The sequence below is a fragment of the Orcinus orca genome, chromosome 5 (genome assembly GCF_937001465.1).
Source record: "Orcinus orca chromosome 5, mOrcOrc1.1, whole genome shotgun sequence".
Taxonomy (NCBI): domain Eukaryota; kingdom Metazoa; phylum Chordata; class Mammalia; order Artiodactyla; family Delphinidae; genus Orcinus; species Orcinus orca.
In genome coordinates, this window is record NC_064563.1 from 76,992,076 (window position 1) to 77,014,825 (window position 22,750).

Consider the following 22,750-nt stretch of genomic DNA (forward strand, 5'->3'; position numbering starts at 1 on the left):
AGAAGTAATTCCACTGCACCATTGTTTATAGAGGGAAACAACTAAAAGCAACACAAGTGTCCGTCAATCAAAAACTTACTAAACTATGGAACATCTACATAATACAGCAATATAAAAGAATGTCTAAATGCTTAAAGGGAAATCCATGTGGGGAAGGACCAAATAGGACTCTCCTAGAAAGGATAATGGACAGCAGGTGTGGGCCAGAGATTGAGGGAGAATAAAGGAAGAGTGCATACCAGAAAGGCAGATTGACAGCTGTTCATCATCCACTGGAGAGGCTTTTTGACTGTTCTTCCCACCTCCCACTTGATTTTCTAGTTTGAGTCCACTGCACGTCAGAGGAGCCTCCAGTGGACTTTTACAGTAAGGGTGGTCCAGCAACTTAGAACTAAGAATGTTCTGCTTGAAAGATCCATCCTCATCCATCTGGCATGAACTCTCATTCTGAACAGTCTCTTCGGACACAGGCCCATCTACACTACTCACAGATTGATCTGCCCCAGACACTGACAGTTTTACTCTGTCATCATTGACAGTACTTGTCCGATTTTCCTGACCCAGAGCCATAACTTCTCCCTCGGTTTCCGAGATAAACATGTTATTAGAATGATGTTCTGGTAAGGGGATGTCATGAATCAGCTCTGTACACTCCCACTTAGGAGAGGAACAGGGTGACTGGTCCCAGATGTATGTGGCACTGCCATTCTGTTGGTCAGGGAATGCTTCATCTAAACTAAGCTCCTTGCCCAAGAGAGGGCTTCCTTTAGTGTGGCCATCAGGCACATGAGAGTTCTTTCCCTTCACCACAGCATTGCTGTCCATATCTGGAAGGTATGGTTGATGCCGACAAGAAGGGTCTTTAGGTTCTGGGGAAGGGAATAAGCTGCAACTGCCACCCTCACTGTTCTCCCTAAGGGTCTCTTGATGGTCCCCAGTGACCTGCACCCAGCTTCGCTGGGCTTTTTTTAGCTTGCAAACTTTGCTTTTTGTTCTGAAGTGCTGGGATCTGAGAATCCTGTACCGAAATCTAATCATGGATAATTTCTCATACATCATATGAGGAGATACTTTTATTCTTCTATGTTGATTAAGTTGGAACTTTCTTGGAATCAGGGGTCCCCCATTCCTGTGGTGCTCCAGCCCTCGGCAGCAGCCATAACAAAAGCACTTTCTCTTATGGTTGCTCAAGGTGACCACAATTGTGCCACTCTCACCTGGACTCTGGCTCTCCCCATTGAACTTCATAGGAGGATCAGAAGCTTGTGGCTCCGTCCTAGGTCTGTGACCACTGGCCTGACTTAAAACACTATTTGCTGGTATGTCAGTGGCTGCCTTCAAGAGACTTTTCTCTCCAGAGTATTCATGATCAGAGTTCTTTGCTGATGATAGCAACTTCTCTGCTTGGAGTTTCAGGAAGGTCCTTGAGGAGGAAATGAAGTGTTTAGTGTCCTTTCCTTTCACTTTAGAGGAAAAAGTACTAAGATTCTGAACAGCCACATTGGACTTTGCCTTAGCAAAAAGGGGTTCATCCTGGATCCACGTTTTCTGGAATTGAAGGGCCTTCTTTCTGCACTGGAAATGCCTTAAATGCCTGCTCCAAGTAACTGGCCTTCCCAACTTGGCTTTCAGAATGCACAACTGTTGGTGAAAGTAGAACTTCTTAAAGCCTCCAAACCCAGTATTCCATTTCTCAGAAAAAGCTAAGTGGATTCCTTTCCTCCATAGAATTTTCCTCTGTTTTTTCATTTTTCTGATGCATAATGAGATCTGAATGCAGCTGTAAAGAAGAGAAAGAAAATTTACATTTCTACCCTAAAAATAAGGTCATAAAGATACATTCACTGGCTTCCCTGGTGGCGCAGTGGTTGAGAGTCCGCCTGCCAATGCAGGGGACACGGGTTCGTGCCCCGGTCCGGGAGGATCCCACATGCCACGGAGCGGCTGGGCCCGTGAGCCATGGCCGCTGAGCCTGCGCGTCCGGAGCCTGTGCTCTGTAACGGGAGAGGCCACAACAGTGAGAGGCCCACGTACCGCAAAAAAAAAAAAAAAAAAAAAAAAGATATATTCACAGCAATATACATTAGAAAATTGAAAAAAGCATATGAAGTTCAATTTATACTATCAGACATAATGAAATCCTACCTGATCAAGGTTTTCCCCACAATGAAAATGAGGGATAAGGGAAGACATGAGTGCTCCAACATGACCCCATTTTGCTGTACCTGCCTCTGATAGAAACAAGTTTCAAGAATCATTTCCCAATATGCAGCCAGTTTCTGATGAAGCAGAAAGGGCAGGGAGTCAGGAGAGAATTTCTAAGTGTTGACCTTGTTTCTCATTAGCTAAGTGACTTTAAGCAAGTCACCCAAATTCTGTGTTCTCATTTGTAAAATGAAGGATAGAGAAGGGAGAGGGGACCAGACACCATTTAAGACTGAGTTCACATCAAAACAATTTGTTCCATACAACAAATTTTCTTTTAAAGATTTTTTTTGATGTAGACCATATTTAAAGTCTTTATTGAATTTGTTACAATATTGCTTCTGTTTCATGTTTTGGTTTTTTGGCCACAAGGCATGTGGGATCTCAGCTTCCTGACCAGGGATAGAACCCACACCCCCTGCATTGGAAGGTGAAGTCTTAACCACTGGACTGCCAGGGAAGTCCCATACAACAAATTTCAGAAGGGAAAGGCAGGGACTTTTATTCTGTACAGTCATCCACAGGCGGACAGTCAATATATGCACGCAATATCAGTACCTCAAGAGGGAGACCGACCAGCCTCCTCTTTGTCAGTCAGTCAAAGACTTTCTGAGTGACTATGAGGAGACAGGACTCTATCAGGTGCTCTCAACCAGTTATGGTTCTGGCTCTCAAGTAAGTATAAGAAAAAAGAACCAATACAAGTGTGTGTGTGTGTGTGTGTGTGTGTGTGAACTTTAGGAACACACTTACAGGAAAGGGTAGATGAAAATGATAGTCAAAACCAAACATGGTTTGGGACTTCCCTGGTTGTCCAGTGGTTAAGACTGCACTCCCAATGCAGTGGGACCGGGTTCGTTCCCTGGTAAGGGAACTAGATCCCACATGCTGCAACTAAGAGCCCGCATGCCGCAACTAGAGATCCCGCATGCCGCAATGAAGATCCTGCGTGCTGCAACTAAGACCCAGCACAGCCAAATAAATAAATATTAAAAACAAACAAACATGATTTCCCCTCAGACTTAATAAGATCTAACATTACTGAAGGCTCTTTAGCCTAGAAAGAAAGGCACCAGCCACTGCAGGTGGAACAGAAGAATCAAAAACCAATATCCTAATTTCAGCCTACTAATAACTTACTAGGAAAAGCTGTATTACCTTTCTGTGCATCAGTTTTCTCTGGGGGTGGGGCAGGGGGGAGAAGAGGACTGAACACATGTTTACTTCTGCTTCCTTTCCAAATCCCATTAAGATGACAGAAATGCAGTTTTTAAAAAGGCAAAACCTCTCAGGGACAATGACAACAAAAAAGGAGACGAGCAATAAAACTGCTGAAAGAAGAAAGCAGATGAATGAGTGATAACAGACTTAGCCAGCCAAAAGAGCTGAAATCTAAGCCAGCAGTAGGGGAAGCCAAGCAGCAAGTTACAGGACCTCAGAAAGGCTCAGGAACCAAGAGCAACAATACCTATGAAGGTCAGGGAATGGAGGACAGCTGAAAAAGGAAGGACTGGTTGAAAGTCTGAATAAGAAGCAATTAGACTCTAAGATCCCTTCTCCTACCATGGCAGATGATCAAAGTTTCACTTACTCAAGGGAATGAACTAGAACAGTCAGGCACATCATGTACAACTGAGGGCAGGGGTACAAACAGGAGGATAAATCAGTTTACATAGGGAATTTCTCCCCAACCTCTTTCCTCACTCAGCTCCCAGAAAAGTTTATACCCCAAAGGAGGAGATCAGTTCTGGGGGTGGGCAGGGGGTTGGGTAGGGATAGATCATTCAAAAAGACCAACAGATACTGATATTTGGGGATGCCACAACTACACAGGCCCAAACAATTACCCCAAAGTTTAAGAAGCAATGAAACCCCCAAATCCCTCCCCGACTCCGCATAGCAGGTAACTGTCCCTCCCCAACCCAAGATTAGAAGTTTCTCCTTCAGAAAGGAAGTTCTGCAGACAAGGGGATCCCAGGAACAGTTTGAAGATGGAATTATATATTGAATATAAGACCCCACAACACTTTCCCACTCATCTCCCAAAACGCTGGCAGTCTGTCTTTCCCGTCCAAGCAGGAGATTGGAAGATTCTTCTTCAGAGAAACTGATTATTCCACAAGAAAATATATAAGTACAGGTATGCCCCCACAGAATGGCCCAGCATGGCCCACAGTGCACCCCACAAGTGACAAGTCCCACCACAAGCTCAGAACCTCCAACCAACTTCTTAGTGGTCAAAAGACAGCATAACTAAGAATCACCACACTTCCAGGGATAAAAAATAGACAAAAACAAACAGATAAAAGCAAAAGCATATTTAGAGAAGTCAACTTAAAAAACCTGAGAAGGGGAGAGAAGGGAAGTTATTGTTTAATGTGAAGAGCTTCAGTTTAGGAAAATTAAAATAGGTCTCAGGATGGATGGTGGTGATGGCTGCACAGCAATATGAATGTATTTAATGCCACTGAACTGTATACCTAAAAATAATTTAAATGGTAAATTTTATGTTATGTATATTTTACAATTTTTTTTTAAAAAGAGAGAAGGAAAAAAACCCCAACGCTACCCTCAAAGAAGAAAACATTACATCCACTGGGGAAAAAAAGAATGGGATTTTTTTTTTAAAGGAACAGTTAAAAAAATAAAGGAGCTTAGGACACTTAAAATAGCAAAAATGAAAAACTCAATAGAAAGTAAAGGGCTAATATTACTAATATTTAATATCTTAAATTGAGGGATAAAGGAAAAGGCTGATGGAAAAATGGGAAAAAGACATAATGAAACAATTCACAAATAAATATTTTTAAATGGCCCTTAAACATACGTAAAGATGTTCAACTTCATGCATTAAAAAATTGTCAAGGGGGTTTGGGAGATAGGCAAAATGGGTGAAAGGAGTCAAAGGTACAAACCTCCATAAATAAACATATAAACAAGTCATTCATGACGATGTACTGTACAGCATGGTGACTACAGTTAATAATACTGTATTGCATATTTGAAAGCCGCTAAAAGTAAAGCCCTCATCGCAAGAAAAAAAACTTGGGGGGTGGGGAGCTATGTATGGTGATGGATTTAACTAGACTTATTGTAATTATTTTGCAATGTATACAAATGTTAAACCATTATGTTGTACACCTGAAACTAATAAATGTCAATTATACCTCAAAAAAATTTGGCAAAAGTTATAGCAACATGTTTTGTTGGTGGGAGAAAAAAGACTTTCATACTTTGCTGGTTGGGAATACAAACTGATAAAATCATTTTGGAGGGGAATTTGGTAATATCTAACAAAACCATACAAGTATTCACCTTTTAATCCAACAACTCCACTTTTAGGAATTTACCCTGAAGATACATCTCCAATAATAATGAAAATACATAGTACATGGTTATTCACTGCAACACTGTCTGTAATTGCAAAATACTGGAAACAACCTAAATGCCCATACATAGGGCAGTGGTTGCATAAACTATGGTTCATCTGCACAATGAATGAAGCTGTAACAGAATAAGGATAAGGTCTATGAACTAACATGGAGTAATTTCCGGTTTAAATGAAAAAAGCAGAGTTCAAATGAGTATCAATGGTAAACCACTGCAATAGTTTAGCCAATGTACAGTTAGGGAGAACAGTCCACACAAGATCACCCTCACTTCTGACAACAACTGAAAGTTCAGGGAGTTTCCAAAACCACCCTCAGGTCTGATACTTTGTCAGAAGGACGCACAGAACTCACTAAAAACTGTTAATAGTTATGGCTTATTACAGCTGAAGAATGTGGATTAAAATCATCCAAGTGAAGAACTACATAGTGCAGAGTCCAGGGGAAGTAACAAATGAGGCGCTTCCATTTGTCCTCTCCCCATGGAGTAGAGACAGCATTACCTTCCCAGCACCAATGTGTGACAAAGTGTGACAAGAACTGCCAGCCAGTGAAGCTCACCTAAGCCTTGATGTCCAGAGTTTTTATGGGGGTTCATAGGCATAACTGATTGCCCACACGACTGAGCTCAGTCTTCAACCCCTCTGGAGATCGACTGATATCAAAGTCATTACCCTAAATCACACTGTTGGTTTTTCTGGCATGGCCAATCCCCATCCTATATCATATTGTTAGATTATCAGTGACCCAAGGCCCACAGGCAAATAAAGACACTCCAATCAGACATAACATTCCAAGGGTTTAGAGATTACCTCCTTAAAGCCAAGGATAAAGGCTTTCTTTTTGTGCAAGGTTAATTCTTTTCTATATTATATATAGCCACCTTTCATAAAAGAAAAAATAAGAAAATATACATGTATCTGCCCTTTTGTGCCTCCCAAATAAATTAATTAATAATATAAAAATCAGGGCTTCCCTGGTGGCACAGTGGTTAAGAATCCACCTGCCAACGCAGGGGACACGGGTTCAAGCCCTGGTCTGGGAAGATCCCACATGCCGCGGAGCAACTAAGCCCGCGAGCCACAACTACTGAGCCCGCGTGCCACAACTACTGAAGCCCACACGCCTAGAGCCCGGGCTCTGCAACAAGAGAAGCCACTGCAATAAGAAGCCCGCGCACCGCAACAAAGAGTAGCCCCTGCTCGCTGCAACTAGAAAAAGCCCGCATGCAGCAACAAAGACCCAATGCAGCCAAAAATAAATTAATTAATTTAAAAAAAAAGAAAGTTAAATGTCAAGCTTGCAAGAAGGAAAGCAATCCAATTTATACAACAGTGCCTCAAAACAGGTCAGGAATTGGCAGCAGGAAGTTCTGTAAGTGGCGTGTGAACATGGCGCTAAAAACAAGAGGATAAATCAAATCATTTAGATACCCTTCTACTCGCCACAAAAACCAGCCAACTGCCCCTCCCTGATCCTTGCAGAAGCCTGGAGTGTTACTTTCTAGACTAAAACAGCACTGACCAACAGGAGTTCTGCAATGATAGAAATATTCTGTATCTGCCCTGCCCCATATGATAGTCTCTGGAAACATGTGGTTACTGACCACTGGAAATGTGTGTAGTGCAACTGAGGAACGAAATATTTAATTTTATTTAATTTTAATCATTTAAATTTAAGTTGCTACATTTGGCTAGTGGCTACCACATTGGATAACGCAGCTCTAAAGGAAAAACAAAGGATTCCTGGACTGGAAAACATCTGGTCCAGTTGAGAATGAGGGTACCATACTGAAAATAGTTGAGTTAAATGAACATGAGTGTTTGCATACTGAATGCTAAGACCTCTACCATTTCCCCCAGTTTAGCTACAAGACTGTTGACAACCCAGCTTATAAGCTCCAAGCAGGGGATCTGAAGATTCTTCTTTGGGAAATCTACCTAGCCAAAGAAAAAAGACAAAGATAATACTGTTGAAGGTTCTCCAATAAGAGTCCAGCCAGAGTACCCTAAAATCAGCATATCCCAAGCATGAACTCAGAGTACATGTAATTAAAATTAAAAGCAACCTCCACATGGGGTCCCTTAACATTTCTGCTCCTGTATTCTCGGCCATACTGTTATGTGTTCACCAAATACCAACATTCCTTCAAAGATAAAATAGGGAATTCCTTGGTGGTCCAGTGGTTGGGACTCCACGCTTTCACTGCTGAGGACCAAGGTTCAATCCCTGGTCGGGGAACTAAGATCCCATAAGCCATGGGGTGTGGTCAACTCATAATAATAATAAAATAAAGAGCAAAGCAAATATGGTTTTTAAGAAAAAAGATAAAACACACACACAAGGGAAACAGAAGTGAGCTTTCAACTCTTATTAGATACTCACTGACCCTAGGACAGCCTGAAGTCTGAACAATCCTTGAGGGGTTCAATATTTATTTGAGTAAAATTATGCAGTGCAACCACTGTACAGATTAACTGAAGCATCACTATGAAAAAGTTCTTTCTCCTGTAGGTAATAAGAAGTAATGAGAATAGCTGCTGTGTAGTGAATAAACAGGGGAGAGGTTATCCGCCCCCCCCCCCAAAAAATGAGACAGAATGAATGGTTTGTAGTAGGAAACAAGATTAAAAACAAAACAAAGGGCTTCCCTGGTGGTGCAGTGGTTGAGAGTCCGCCTGCGATGCAGGGGACACGGGTTCGTGCCCTGGTCCGGGAGGATCCCACATGCCGTGGAGCGGCTGGGCCCGTGAGCCGTGGCCACTGAGCCTGCGCGTCCGGTGCCTGTGCTCCACAACGGGAGAGGCCACAACAGTGAGAGGCCCGCGTACCGCAAAACAAAACAAAACAAAACAAAACAAAACTAAAACGTATTGCCCATTGGCATCAGAGGACATGAATGAACCATAAAAAGGTCCAGATTGAGAACTGGAGACTTGTACATTTATGGTACCTACTGGTGATAGGTACATTCAGCTACCACACATAAAGCAGATTAAGTTAAATATCCAATTTTGGTCTCAAGTCCTTACAGACAGAGAAGACTGCCTCAAGGACCAGCAAGTGACTTCTAAACTCCACTTCTCACGGGGTCTTCAAGTTGTCACTACCCCCCCCGCCTTTATTTCTGTTAAATCCATAATATCAGTTTACATTAAAATTGTGAACCCTGGGTTCCCATTTATCCTTTCTCAATACCTCTACTTGAAAAGTGTATTCTGTCAGAATCTGAAATTCACCAATTTTTAGGCTTCAGAATTAAGGTATTTCAGACACAAAATTAAAAAATTTAGAGGGACTTCTCTGGTGGTCCAGTGGTTAAGACTCCACGCTTCCAATGCAGGGGGCTCAGGTTCAATCCCTGGTCAGGGAACTATGATCCCACATGCCACACGGCTTGGCCAAAGGAAAAAAAAAAAAAAATTAGAGACTCAGTGACTTGGTTTTTCATCTTAAACACATACCATATGTCTCTCTAGATTCTGAATTTATAGATTACCTCTCTGTTAACATGGCTTTGTTAATCAGTGAATTCAGAATGCCCTTGTGTCATCTGGTTGTAGGAAGTTAACATGCTATAAACAGGGTCATTTTTAAAAAGAAAATAATTCAGCATCTTCCTTTAGAGGATTTGTGATGTACGGTCCATTTCTGGCTCTACTGACACAGCCTTTTCATCGTTTCAGTGATTCTTATTCAAAGAATAATTTGCTAATGAATGTATCTCCCCAAAAGAGAATGTTCAACTCTGCCTGATCTATTACCTTAAGAACGCTGAAAATATTAACCACCCCCCTAAAAAAATCACGACATTTTCACTGTAATGGGCAAGAAAAATACATATGAGGCACTGTTACTTCCTTATCAGTTCATCCTTTCTAGATATCTATCAAATTCTTTAAATCAGTGGCACGGTACAATTAACCAAAAAAGAAAACGGGACTAAAAATTCAAGGACAAGCTTAAGGCAATACCAAGAGCCTCTGGTTAAATCAGGTGTTTATAAGGCAATTAGAGAAGTTATAGGGCTTCTCTAACAGTTCTCAAATTGAGTTCCATTGGAAGCTGGCTAGTGACACAAAATAAGAGGTCATGCATACCAGCATTGTGGGGGATGGTGGTGGAGAGAAACCTGTGGACAGTACAGTGAGTTTATGACAAGCCAGAACAAAAGTGAAAATATTCTTTAACTGGAATTCTTCCATGGTTTATGAAGGCTTGGCATAAAAGTCTACTAAGAAACTGATTTATAAAATGATATGGTCTTTATATAATTCTACCAACAACAAAAAAACCTAAGCAACATTTAGTAAAAAATTTTACTGTAAAATCTAATACTTTCATTAAAGAGCATTAAGGAGTCTAATTGCATAGGGAACGATGAAAACAGAATTACATAGAGCTACTGACAAATGACTTTTTTCCCCTTCTGTGCTCTCAGAGATACAAAACCTGAAATAGTACTATTGATTCAAGTAAGGTTATTTGTTAAGGAAAGGAAGAAAAAGAGAAAGAAATTTAAAAAGCATAGGCAACAGGGCTTCCCTGTGGCTCAGTGGTTAAGAATCCGCCTGCCAATGCAGGGAACATGGGTTCAAGCCCTGGTCCGGGAAGATCCCACATGCCATGGAGCAACTAAGCCCGTGTGCCACAACTACTGAGCCTGTGCTCTAGAGCCCGCAAGCCACAACTACTGAGCCCAGGCACCACAACTACTGAAGCCCACGTGCCTAAAGCCCATGCTCCGCAACAAGAGAAGCCACCACAATAAGAAGCCCACGCACCGCAACGAAGACCCACTCGCTGCAACTAAAGCCCGCGCACAGCAACGAAGATGCAACGCAGTCAAAAAATTAAATACAATAAATAAATTAAAAAAAAAAAAAAACATAGGCAACAAACTAATTGACACTTCACCTCTCTGAGCCTGTTTATAAACTAAAATCTGCGTTTTCAAATGGTGAATATCACCTGAAAAGCTTTTTAAAAATCGCAAATACCCAGGTCCCATTTCAGATCTATTAAGGTAGTGTCTGGGCATCTGGGGTTTTGTTTTAATTCCCCAACTGATTCTGATGTCCCTGCAGGTTTTGGAACCACTGGATTAGATGACCCTCAAGGTCCCTTCCGTATCCATGACTTAAAATTCCAAATTGACAATTCTGAGTCAAAGGAACTGAAGATTGCACTTCATCATGCTTCACTGAGCATCATCACACTCCAATGAGGGAAGGCAAGTATCCTTAATTTGTCTGACCAAGCAACTGTAAGAACAGGTGCTACTCACTCAAGTCACTGATTGCATCTCCCTTCTCCCCTCCCCAAACACTTCTCTTAGGGTCTACTTAAACTTCAGAGCAGGGAATGGTCTTCTCTCACCAATATAGAGAAAGGTATCTCCTCATATTAACTTAGAACTGTAATGTTCAGCCACTCAAAGGATTCAAGTCCTTATGTTTATTCTCTGAACATTTTCAATTAACATGAAATGCTTTAGAAGCAGAGGGAGGAGTCCTCAGAAACATGCAAAGAATTCCTTCTAAAGAGGGCCAAGGTGTGAATGAAGCCCCTCCCAGCTTTTCTCCCTGAAAGGGCCCACTAGACATACTGAGCAAGAAGCAAAACTGATTTAGGTCATCCCTCATACACCAATAATGTGTAATCAATAAGCATGAGACCTCTGGGTGACTAGGAGCAACTGATTTCTTTCTAATGCTGCCCGACCCAAAGCAGAGACTGCAGTTAGCTTTTAACCACAAGATCCTAGTATCTCTTCTGGCACCCTTCTCCATACCAAGCGTAGTTATTCTGGGTAAAAGACATAATTAAGAACCTACCATTAAGCGTCCTGGGTATTCTTAAACCGACTTTAACCTGATTCCCAAAATATTTCATGATTAACGTTCTGCTTTCTTCATTTCATTTAATTCTCCCAACTAATTTATATAGGTATAAAAAAGTTCCACTTTATATGGGTTAAAAATGTCTACACAAGATTAAAGCCACCAGCAAGTGGCAGGCCAGGATTTCAATTCTGCTTTTCGAACTCCAGCTTTTCGAACTCCAAGTCCAAAACCCTTATCTCCGACATCCTCTCCGCACCCCTCCTCCCCCAAAAGAGTGGTCATACACTGTAACGGGGGTTGATACTGCCTAGCATAAACAGAAGGGAAAAACAGGCTTCCCACCGCCCAAATGTTCAATTGTGCCATACCCGTTCACTAGAACAGGGTCCCAGGAGTGTGAGGATGGAACCAAAGGCAGGAAGGAAGCAGAATTGTCCGAACAAATAAAACCCAAGACGGCAGGAGCTGGAGGACCTCTACCAGCAGCTCTTCCGCTCAAAGATTCCCCCGGCTTCAGGAAGAGCGGCCGGGGGCGCTAGCCCTCTCCGCTTCTGCGTCGTACAGCTCGGACTGGCGAGAAAAAGGGGACACTGGTCCCTCGGGACGAGCTCCTTCCCCGCCCCCAGAAAGGCACAACAGCGCCCGGGGAGAAATCCGCTGCCTCTGGTTCGGCGGCGGGGGAAGAGCAGCGCTCGAGGCCTCCAGGCCAGGGTGCTGAGCTGGCGCGCACTGGCGCGAGAACGGCCAGCCAGCCTGCTCCGTCAGTCATTCGCCGTATTTGACACCCGGGCTCCCGCTTACCTACGTCCCTCGCTGCCGGCACCTGCCCCGCCGTGGGTCCAGATACTGCGGCAGTTCGGACTGCGGCCCCGCCTTCGCCAGCTTTAGGGGAAAGCCCGTCAGCCAGCAGACGTCCGGCCTGCTTACAACGGCCACAGCCGCCGAGCTTCCTCTGGAGCCACTGCCGAGAAGCCGTCGCTCACTTACAACGTCACCTTCTTCGGTGCCCTTCCGCCTCAGCCCCGCCCGCGCCGCGTGCAGGGGACGGGGGAGGGAAGCAAGGGCTCGGCGCTGGGGGCGTGGCCCCGCCTTCCCTCCACTTCCGGCGGCGAACGCTCCCCCGCCCGCCCGGGACGTCTTCCTGACGATCCGCGCCCCTGGCGTCAGGACTCCGCTTTTGGTCGCGGACTCGGCTCTTTCCTCGTGGCGCGTGAGGATTGTAGAAACTGCGATCTGAACATTGCAGAACGGGTTTGAGACTTCTTTACAGCCTGCTCTCAAGTTTTTAACCCCCATAGGGCTAAGGCAAACCGTAGCTACTATACGGCGTCTCCCTCCACTAATCCTTTTTCCCTTTGGTCAAAAGCGAAGGACCACATTCCTGCTCTGGCTGCACTTTGAGGCCTGGCCCAAGCTTTTCTTCTCTGGTTTTTCCATGGTGATCTTTCCCCTTGGCATTGCGATGTGCCTCTATATCTCTGACCCGCCTCTCCTCAACTGAGAACACTTCCCCAGGAGAGCAAGAACCTGGTCTTATTCACCATTGTAGCCCCAGCCAGCACCAAATAGTGACTGGACTACAAGTGCTTAGTAAGTCTGTGCAATAAATCTATTATTCTTTTTCTGAACAAAGAGGAAAGTGACTTCAGTCTGTTATATTAAAGCACGATTCTTTCAACAAGCATTTTTTTTTTAATGTGAACATGAAGTAATGTTTCTCTTGCAAGCCCTCAGTCTAATTGTGGGGAGACATACATAATTTTAATACGATATCCTGATAGGTGGAAAATATAATAATACCAGATTTATTGTGGAAGATGAATTCAATTTTGGCCGTATTCGATTTTTGGAATAGAGTGGAGATGTATACTATGGAATACCAAGGGTGGGGTGGTGGGAGCCTTGTGCCCCAGGCACAAGCAATAAGGGTGTGCATTGACTGTAAAGAAGGTTAAAAAAATAATAAAAGCGACTACAGTGTGGTTTGCTTTTAATCATCACACGTGTCAGCAAATTCTAACCAATGCCAGTGATAAAGTAGTCCTTTACAAACAAAAGCTTTTCTTGGTCTTCCTTATAAACAATTTCTGTAGTTATTGAGTTTTAATAGTATATATGTAAGCTCAGCTTGGCACATTTCCTCAGTTTAAAAGTAAATCTTTTTGAGATTTCCACTTCCAGCCAAGATGGAATAAGAAATCAGATTTTACCCTTCCAACTGTAACAACTAAAAAACCAGACAAGAAATATGAAACATTTATTTATTTTTTAATAGCTGTTTATTTATTTATTTGGATGCACTGGGTCTTAGTTGTGGCACGCAAGATCTTCATTGGCAGCATGTAGCATCTTTTAGTTGGAGCATGCAGAATCTTAGTTGTAGTATGCGGGATCTTTAGTTGCGGCATGTGAACTCTTAGTTGTGGCATGTGGGATCTAGTTCCCTGACCAGAGATCAAACCCGGGCCCCCTGTATTGGGAGGGTGGAGTCTTAGCCACTGGACCACTAGGGAAGTCCCTGAAACAACATTTAAAAAACATTTGACATAAGGCAAAAAAGAATGGTGATCCCTGAGAGATGGACAATAAATGGGGTGAGCCCCCCCAAATGCACCAGTTTACTGCCTGGCAAAAGTCTCCAGGACAGTCACAGGTAGGGGAAACCAAGAGGAGCCTGGTGGTCTCCTTGTGTTGAGGGGAAGACGCCAAAGCAGCTAGAGTTCAGAGGAAAGAGTCCCCAGTGTAGAGACAGCTGCACAAAGAGAAAGTTCTAGCTGCTTTTTAATATTTTCTCTTTGTTGTTGATTTTCAGCCATTTGACTATTTTGTTCCCTACTGTGGTTTTCCTTTTATTTATCTGGCCTGGGTTTCCCTGAGCTTCTCTAATTTGTGGGTTGACATCTTTCATCAGTTTGGGGAAATTCTCAGCCATTGTCTCTTCGACTATTGTTTTTGCTCCATTCTCTTATCTCTGTTCCTCTGGGAGTCCAATTACATATGTAAGATTATTTGACCTTGTTCACCATATGTTTTATACTTTGTATCATCTTTTTTTTGTCTCTTGACATTTCAGTTTGAATGTTTTCTATTGACCTGTTTTTGAGTTTACTAATTCTCTCTTCTATAATCTCCAGTCTGTTATCAAATCTGCACAGTGTACTTAATTTTTAATATTGTATTTTCAATTTTAGAATTTGATTTGTTTTTATAATTTTTAAAATAGATTCGTTATCCATTTAAAGTCTCCATCTTTTCATCCATTTTGTTCATCTTTTCCTCTGTTTTATCTTATTCATCAGTTTTTTGTTTTTGTTTTTCATTCTTTGTCTGCTAACTTCAACATTTTAATCATCTGTTGGTCCAGTTCAATGGTTCATTTTTCTCTTTTGATTATTATGTTTTCCTGCCTCTTCACAGACTTGGTAATGTTTTCTTCTGTGCCAGACAGTGTGTATAAAAGAACTGTAGAGTGAGCCACCACATGATATCATCTCCCAGTGAGAGTTCCCCCTTCCCTCCATTAGGTTGATAGAGTGAGGGTCTGATAATCACAATCTAATTAGGGATCAAGCTGGGTCTTGGCAAGGTTTCCTTCTTACTTAGACTCATTCCACTTCTGGTTCATCCATGTTCCTCCGGGGTATATCTCCTCAGACCTAAAATACTACAGTACTATTCAGTTCAGTTCTTTAGAGACATTGAGCTTAGCTTTTTCACCTCCAGCTATTCAGCTTCAAAATATGAGAAATGTTTCGAGGGAGAGAGTAGCCATGTGTTTGAGGAGGCCATGTCCCTCTAATGGGGCATGGTTTCCTAAACACCATGAGTTTTAAAAAGTTTTGGCCCAGGTCCGCAGCCTCCCAAGGAGGTCTCGAACACAGCAAATGCCCCACGCAGAAAATCAGCCATGCACTGAGGCTCTTCCGGTTTTCAAACTTCCCCAAGAGTCCCACATGACCACCAAAAGTTCCTCTGGGTTTTCTTTGCCCCAGTAGACAACCTCTGCCTAGGTTAAGACTGATCCTCAGCCTGTAACTAGAACCAGCAAATGTTTCCACAAAAGAAAACAGCCACTGATTATCAATTCACCTCAGAAGGGCCCTCCCCTCTCTGGAATTTTAGTTTACATAAAATAAGGTAAAAAGTCTTAGTCATTTCACAGTCCTCTAATATATTTTAAAATATGATGTTTTTAACTTATTCTGCATTTTTTAAGGTTGTTGTAGCAGGCACATTGTCCTGCTGCAACCTACTACATCCTATTTGGAAGCAAAAGTGACTTGTAAAACTCAGTTCTATCATGTCCACAATGCCCAACTGTATAAATGATACCTCCTGTTTATAACTATAATTCTGACATTTCTTTAGACTTAGATATTTATATAGATCCATTGCTCAGTGAAGAACCTTTTTTCCATACTTTATTCGGTTATCATTTGGTTGCCCTAAGTTTGTCCTCTAGAAGATTTTTTTTAAGATTTATTTATTATTTATTTTTGGCTGTGTTGTGTCTTCGTTGTGGCACACAGGATCTTCATTGAGGCATGTGGGATCTTTCGTTGCAGCGTGCAGGCTCTCCGTTGTAGTGTGTGGGCTTCTTTCTAGTTGTGGCCTGCGGGTTTTCTCTTCTCTAGTTGTGGTGCACAGGCTCCAGAGCGCATGGGCTATGTAGTTTGTGGCAAGTGGGCTCTAGTTGAGGCGCATGAGCTCAGTAGTTGTGGCACACAGGCTTAGTTGCACCGTGGCATGTGGGATCTTAGTTCCCTGACCAGGGATTTAATCCGCGTCCCCTGCATTGGAAGGTGGATTCTTTACCACTGGACCACCAGGGAAGTCCCTAGAAGGTATTTTTTTTTAATTTATTTATTTTGGCTGCACCGGGTCTTTGTTGCAGCATGTGGGATCTTCGTTGCAGCACATGGGATCTTCATTGCAGCATGCATACTCTTAGTTGTGGCATGCATGTGGGATCTAGTTCCCTGACCAGGATTCAACCCCAGACCCCCTGCATTGGGAGCATGGAGTCTTACCCACTGGACCACCAGGGAAGTTCCTCTAGAATATTTTTAAAGACGTAAATAGCTATTAATTGAGCTCTTACCATGCACTAAACATTTTATGGGCATCACAAAATTTAACTTTCACAACAAAACTCCAAGTGAGAAGAGGCTTCTAGAATTTGATGAAGTTTCTTGACTGGCAGAATGGTTAGCAGCCAATAAGGAGATGTGGCTCTCTAGGGACCAGTTCCCCCAAAGAACTGGGAATAGCAAATGGATGGGTATTGGCTGCATGGCTCATACAAACAAAAACTATCCAAAGGTGCTAGATTAGTACACAAGCCACTTCATGGCTCCTAGGAAGTGCCTCGTTATACCAAAATTCAGGGGACTATATATTTCAGATTTTGAACCAATGTTTCTCTGGGTTAAATGGAATTGTTTCATAATTTTAATTTTCTTTAAACATGCACAATTGAAACTATCCATAAAGAAATTTCCAATCCAAAAATTTAAATCTTTCAATAAAATCTTTACATTTTCTAGACATTTCTCCAAAGAAGACATACAGATGGCCAACAGGCACATGAAAAGATGGTCATCATCGCTAATTATTAGGGAAATGCAAATCAAAACTACAATGAGGTATCACCTCACATCAGGCAGAATGGCCATCATTAAAAAGTCTACAAATAATAAATGTTGGAGAAGCTGTGGAGAAAAGAGAACCCTTCTATGCTGTTGCTGGAAATATAAGTTGGTGCAGCCACTGTGGAGAACAGTATGGAGGTCCCTCAAAAAGCTAAAAACAGAGTTACCATATGATCCAGCAATCCCACTCCTGGGCATATATCCAGACAAAACTATAATTCGAAAAGATACATGCACCCCAATGTTCATAGCAGCACTATTCACAATAGCCAAGACATGGAAACAAACTAAATGTCCAACAACAGATGAATGGATAAAGAAGATGTGATATATATATACAATGGAACACTACTCAGCCATAAATAAGAATGAAATAATGCTATTTGCAGCAACATGGATGGACCTAGAGATTATCATACTAAGTGAAGTAAGTCAGAAAGAAAAAGACAAATATCGTATGATATTACTTATGTGTGGAATCTAAAATAGAAATGAACATATCTACAAAACAGAAACAGACTCACAGAGAACAGACTTATGGTTGCCAAGGGGGTGGGTGGAGGAGTAAAGGATTTGGAACTTGGTATTAGCAAATGCAAACTACTATATATAGGATGGATAAACAACAAGGTCCTATTGTATAAAACAGGGAACTATATTCAATATCCTGTGATAAACCATAACGGAAAAGAATATGAAAAAGTATATATGTATAACTGAATCGGTTTGCTGTACAGCAGAAATTAACACATTGTAAATCCACTTTACTTCAATAAAATTTTTAAAATTCTTCACATTTTCTTTATAAACTTCATATGCTTTTTTGGTATTAGTACTAGGTACTCTATATTTTTTATCTCTTATAAATGGTAGACTTTTAAGATTATATTTTCTAGTTGTTGCTAGTGTTTAGCAATAGAACTGACTTCTGCACATTGGTTTTGTATCCAGCAAACTTGCTAAATTTCTTATTAATTCTAATAATTCATCATGTATTCTTTTGGGTTTCCAGCATTCTCAACCTTATCTGCCAATGACAGGGTTGTTTTTAATCTTACTTTCCAGTTCTTACATATTTTCTTTATCTTAGTACACTAACTAGGGTCTTCAACTTCAAATTTAAATTGAAGTGGTGAATATGGGTATCCTTCCCTTATTCTGATCCTCAAAAGAATGCTTTCAGTGCTTCACCACTGAGTTGATATCTTTTTTTTTTTTTTGGCCACGTCACACAGCATGTGGGATCTTAATTCCCTGACCAGGGATCGAACCTGGCCCCCCTTCAGTGGAAGTGTGGGGTCTTTTTTTTCTTTTTCTTAATTTAAAAAATTTTTTATACAGCAGGTTCTTATTAGTCATCCATTTTATACACATCAGTGTATACATGTCAATCCCAATCTCCCAATTCACCCCCCCACCCCCACACCCCCGAGCTTTCCCCCCTTGGTGTCCATACGTTTGTTCTCTACATCTGTGTCTCAAATTCTGCCCTGAAAACTGGTTCATCTGTACCATTTTTCTAGGTTCCACATATATGCGTTAGTATACGATATTTGTTTTTCTCTTTCTGACTTACTTCACTCTGTATGACAGTCTCTAGATCCATCCACGTCTCAACAAATGACCCAATTTCATTCCTTTTTATGGCTGAGTAATATTCCATTGTATATATGTACCACATCTTTATCCATTCATCTGTGAATGGGCATTTAGGTTGCTTCCATGACCTGGCTATTGTGAATACTGCTGCAATGAACATTGGGGTGCATGTGTCTTTTTGACTTATGGTTTTCTCTGGGTATATGCCCAATAGTGGGATTGCTGGGTCATATGGTAATTCTATTTTTAGTTTTTTAAGGAACCTCCATACTGTTCTCCATAGTGGCTGTATCAGTTTACATTCCCACCAAGAGTGCAAGAGGGTTCCCTTTTCTCCACACCCTCTCCAGCATTTGTTGTCTGTAGATTTTCTGATGATGCCCATTCTAACTGGTGTGAGGTGATACCTCATTGTAGTTTTGATTTGCATTCCTCTAATAATTAGTGACATTGAGCATCTTTTCATGTGCTTCTTGGCCTTCTGTATGTCTTCTTTGGAGAAAGGTCTATTTAGGTCTTCTGCCCATTTTTGGACTGCGTTGTTTGTTTTTTTAATATTGAGATGCATGAGCTGTTTATATATTTTGGAGATTTATCCTTTGTCCGTTGATTCGTTTGCAAATATTTTCTCCCATTCTGAGGGTTGTCTTTTCGTCGTTTGTGGTTTCCTTTACTGTGCAAAAGATTTTAAGTTTCATTAGGTCTCATTTGTTTATTTTTATTTCCATTACTCTAGGAGGTGGATCAAAAAAGATCTTGCTGTGATTTATATCAAAGAGTGTTCTTCCTATGTTTTCCTCTCAGAGTTTTATAGTGTCCAGTCTTACATTTAGGTCTCTAGTCCATTTTGAGTTTATTTTTGTGTATGGTGTTAGGGAGTGTTCTAATTTCATTCTTTTACATGTAGCTGTCCAGTTCTCCCAGCACCACTTATTGAAGAGACTGTCTTTTCTCCATTTATATCCTTGCCTCCTTTGTCATAGATTAGTTGACTATAGGTGCGTGGGTTTATCTCTGGGCTTTCTATCTTGTTCCATTGATCTGTATTTCTGTTTTTGTGCCAGTGCCATATTGTCTTGATTACTGTAGCTTTGTAGTATAGTCTGAAGTCAGGGAGTCTGATTCCTCCAGCTCTGTTTTTTTCCCTCAAGACTGCTTTGGCTATTCAGCGTCTTTTGTGTCTCCATACAAATTAAAAAATATTTTGTACTAGTTCCGTAAAAAATGCCATTGGTAATTTGATAGGGATTGCATTGAATCTGTAGATTGCTTTGGGTAGTATAGTCATTTTCACAATATTGATTCTTCCAATCCAAGAACATGGTATATCTCTCCATCTGTTGCTATCATCTTTAATTTCTTTCATCAGTGTCTTATAGTTTTCTGCATACAGATCTTTTGTCTCCCTAGGTAGGTTTATTCCTAGGTATTTTATTCTTTTTGTTGCAATGGTAAATGGCAGTGTTTCCTTAATTTCCCTTTCAGATTTTTCATCATTAGTGTATAGGAATGCAAGAGATTTCTGTGCATTAATTTTGTATCCTGCAACTTTACCACATTCATTGATTAGCTCTAGTAGTTTTCTGGTAGCATCTTTAGGATCTACTATGCATACTATCATGTCATCTGCAAACAGTGACAGTTTAACTTCTTGTTTTCCAGTCTGGATACCTTTTATTTCTTTTTCTTCTCTGACTGCTGTAGCTAGGACTTCCAAAACTATGCTGAATAATAGTGGTGAGAGTGGACATCCTTGTCTTGTTCCTGATCTTAGAGGAAACGCTTTCAGTTTTTCACCGAGAATGATGTTTGCTGTGGGTTTGTCGTATATGGCCTTTATTATGTTGAAGTAGGTTCCCTCTAAGCCCAATTTCTGGAGAGTTTTATCATAAATCGGTGTTGAATTTTGTGAAAAGCTTTTTCTGCATCTATTGAGATGATCATATAATTTTTATTCTTCAATTTGTTAATATGGTGTATCACATGGATTGATTTGCATATACTGAAGAATCCTTGCATCCCTGGGATAAATCCCACTTGATCATGGTGTGTGATCCTTTTAATGTGCTGTTGGATTCTGTTTGCTAGTATTTTGTTGAGAATTTTTGCACCTATATTCATCAGTGATATTGGTCTGTAAATTTCTTTTTTCGTAGTATCTTTGTCTGGTTTTGGTATCAGGGTGATGGCGGCCTCATAGAATGAGTTTGGGAGTGTTCCTTCCTCTGCAATTTTTTGGAAGAGTTTGAGAAGGATGGGTGTTACCTCTTCTCTAAATGTTTGGCAGAATTCACCTGTGAAGCCATCTGGTCCTGGACTTTTGTTTGTTGGAAGAGTTTTAGTCACAGTTTCAATTTCATTACTTGTGATTGGTCTGTTCATATTTTCTATTTCTTCCTGGTTGAGTCTTGGAAGGTTACACCTTTCTAAGAATTTGTCCATTTCTTCCAGGTTGTCCACTTTATTGGCATAGGATTGCTTGTAGTAGTCTCTTAGGATGCTTTGTATTTCTGCAGTGTCTGTTGTAAGTTCTCCTTTTTCATTTCTAATTTTATTGAGTCCTCTCCCTCTTTTTCTTGATGAGTCTGGCTAATGGCTTATCAATTTTGTTTATCTTCTCAAAGAACCAGCTTTTAGTTTCATTGATCTACGCTATTGTTTTCTTTGTTTCTATTTCATTTATTTCTGCTCTGGACTTTATGATTTCTTTCCTTCTGCTAAATTTGGGTTTTGTTTGTTCTTCTTTCTCTAGTTCCTTTAGGTGTAAGGTTAGATTAGATTGTTTATTTGGGATGTTTGTTGTTTCCTAAGGTAGGACTGTATTGCTATAAACTTCCCTCTTAGAACTGCTTTTGCTGCATCCCATAGGTTTTGGATCATCGTGTTTTCATTGTCATTTGTCTCTAGGTATTTTCTGATTTCCTCTTTGATTTCTTCAGTGATATCTTGGTTATTTAGTAACGTATTGTTTAGCCTCCATGTGTTGGTGTTTTCATGTTTTTTTCCCTGTAATTGATTTCTAATCTCACAGCATGTGGTCAGAAAAGATGCTTGATATGATTTCAATTTTCTTAAATTTACTGAGCTTGATATGTGACTCACGATGTGATCTATCCTGGAGAATGTTCCATGTGCACTTGAGAAGAAAGTGTAATCTGCTGTTTTTGGTTGGAATGTCCTATAAATATCAATTAAATCTATCTGGTCTATTGTATCATTTAAAGCTTGTGTTTCCTTATTAATTTTCTGTCTGGATGATGTGTCCATTGGTGTGAGGTGTTAAAAGTCCCCCACTATGATTGTGTCACTGTCAGTTTCCTCTTTTATAGCTGTTAGCAGCTGCCTTACATATTAAGGTGCTCCTATGTTGGGTGCATATATAATTGTTATATCTTCTTCTTGAATTGATCCCTTGATCATTATGTAGTGTCCTTCCTTGTCTCTTGTAACATTCTTTAAAGTCTATTTTATCTGATATGAGTATTGCTACTTCAGCTTTCTTTTGATTTCCATTTGCATGGAATATCTTTTTCCATGCCGTCACTTTCAGTCTGTATATGTTCCTAGGTCTGAAGTGGGTCTCTTGTAGACAGCATATATATGGGTCTGGTTTTTGTATCCATTCAGCAAGCCTGTGTCTTTTGGTTGGAGCATTTAATCCATTCACGTTTAAGGTAATTATCAATATGTATGTTCCTATGACCATTTTCTTAATTGTTTTGGGTTTGTTTTTGTAGGTCCTTTTCTTCTCTTGTGTTTCCCACTTAGAGAAGTTTCTTTAGCATTTGTTGTAGAGGTGGTTTGGTGGTGCTGAATTCTCTTAGCTTTTGCTTGTCTGTAGAGCTTTTGATTTCTTCTTCGAATCTGAAGGAGATCCTTTCCAGGTAGAGTAATCTTGGTTGTAGGTTCTTCCCTTTCATCACTTTATCATGCCACTCCCTTCTGGCTTGTAGAGTTTCTGCTGAGAAATCAGCTGTTAACCTTATGGGAGTTCCCTTGTATGTTATTTGTCGTTTTTCCCTTGCTGCTTTCAATAATTTTTGTCTTTAATTTTTGTCAA

The 22,750-nt window shown here is 40.9% G+C and overlaps 1 protein-coding gene across 11 annotated transcripts in view; it reads right to left on the reverse strand.

The window, feature by feature from the left end:
- Positions 1–12,452, reverse strand: part of SENP5 (SUMO specific peptidase 5) — a 40,042-nt gene extending 27,590 nt beyond the window's left edge. For 4 of the 11 annotated variants that reach the window (XR_007477569.1, XR_007477570.1, XM_049710268.1 and 1 more), the window contains exons 1-2: positions 12,242–12,441; positions 240–1,780 (exon numbers count right to left, since the gene is read on the reverse strand). Coding sequence is in view for 9 of the 11 variants with exons in the window: in XM_049710268.1 (XP_049566225.1) it covers positions 240–1,749 (1,510 nt within the window). In the remaining 2 variants the exon portion in view is untranslated. Of the gene's footprint in view, positions 1–239; positions 1,781–12,241 lie in introns of all 11 variants that reach the window. The other 7 variants (XM_049710265.1, XM_049710270.1, XM_049710266.1 and 4 more) reach the window with 4 other exon arrangements.
- Between the last annotated feature and the right edge of the window lie 10,298 nt (positions 12,453–22,750).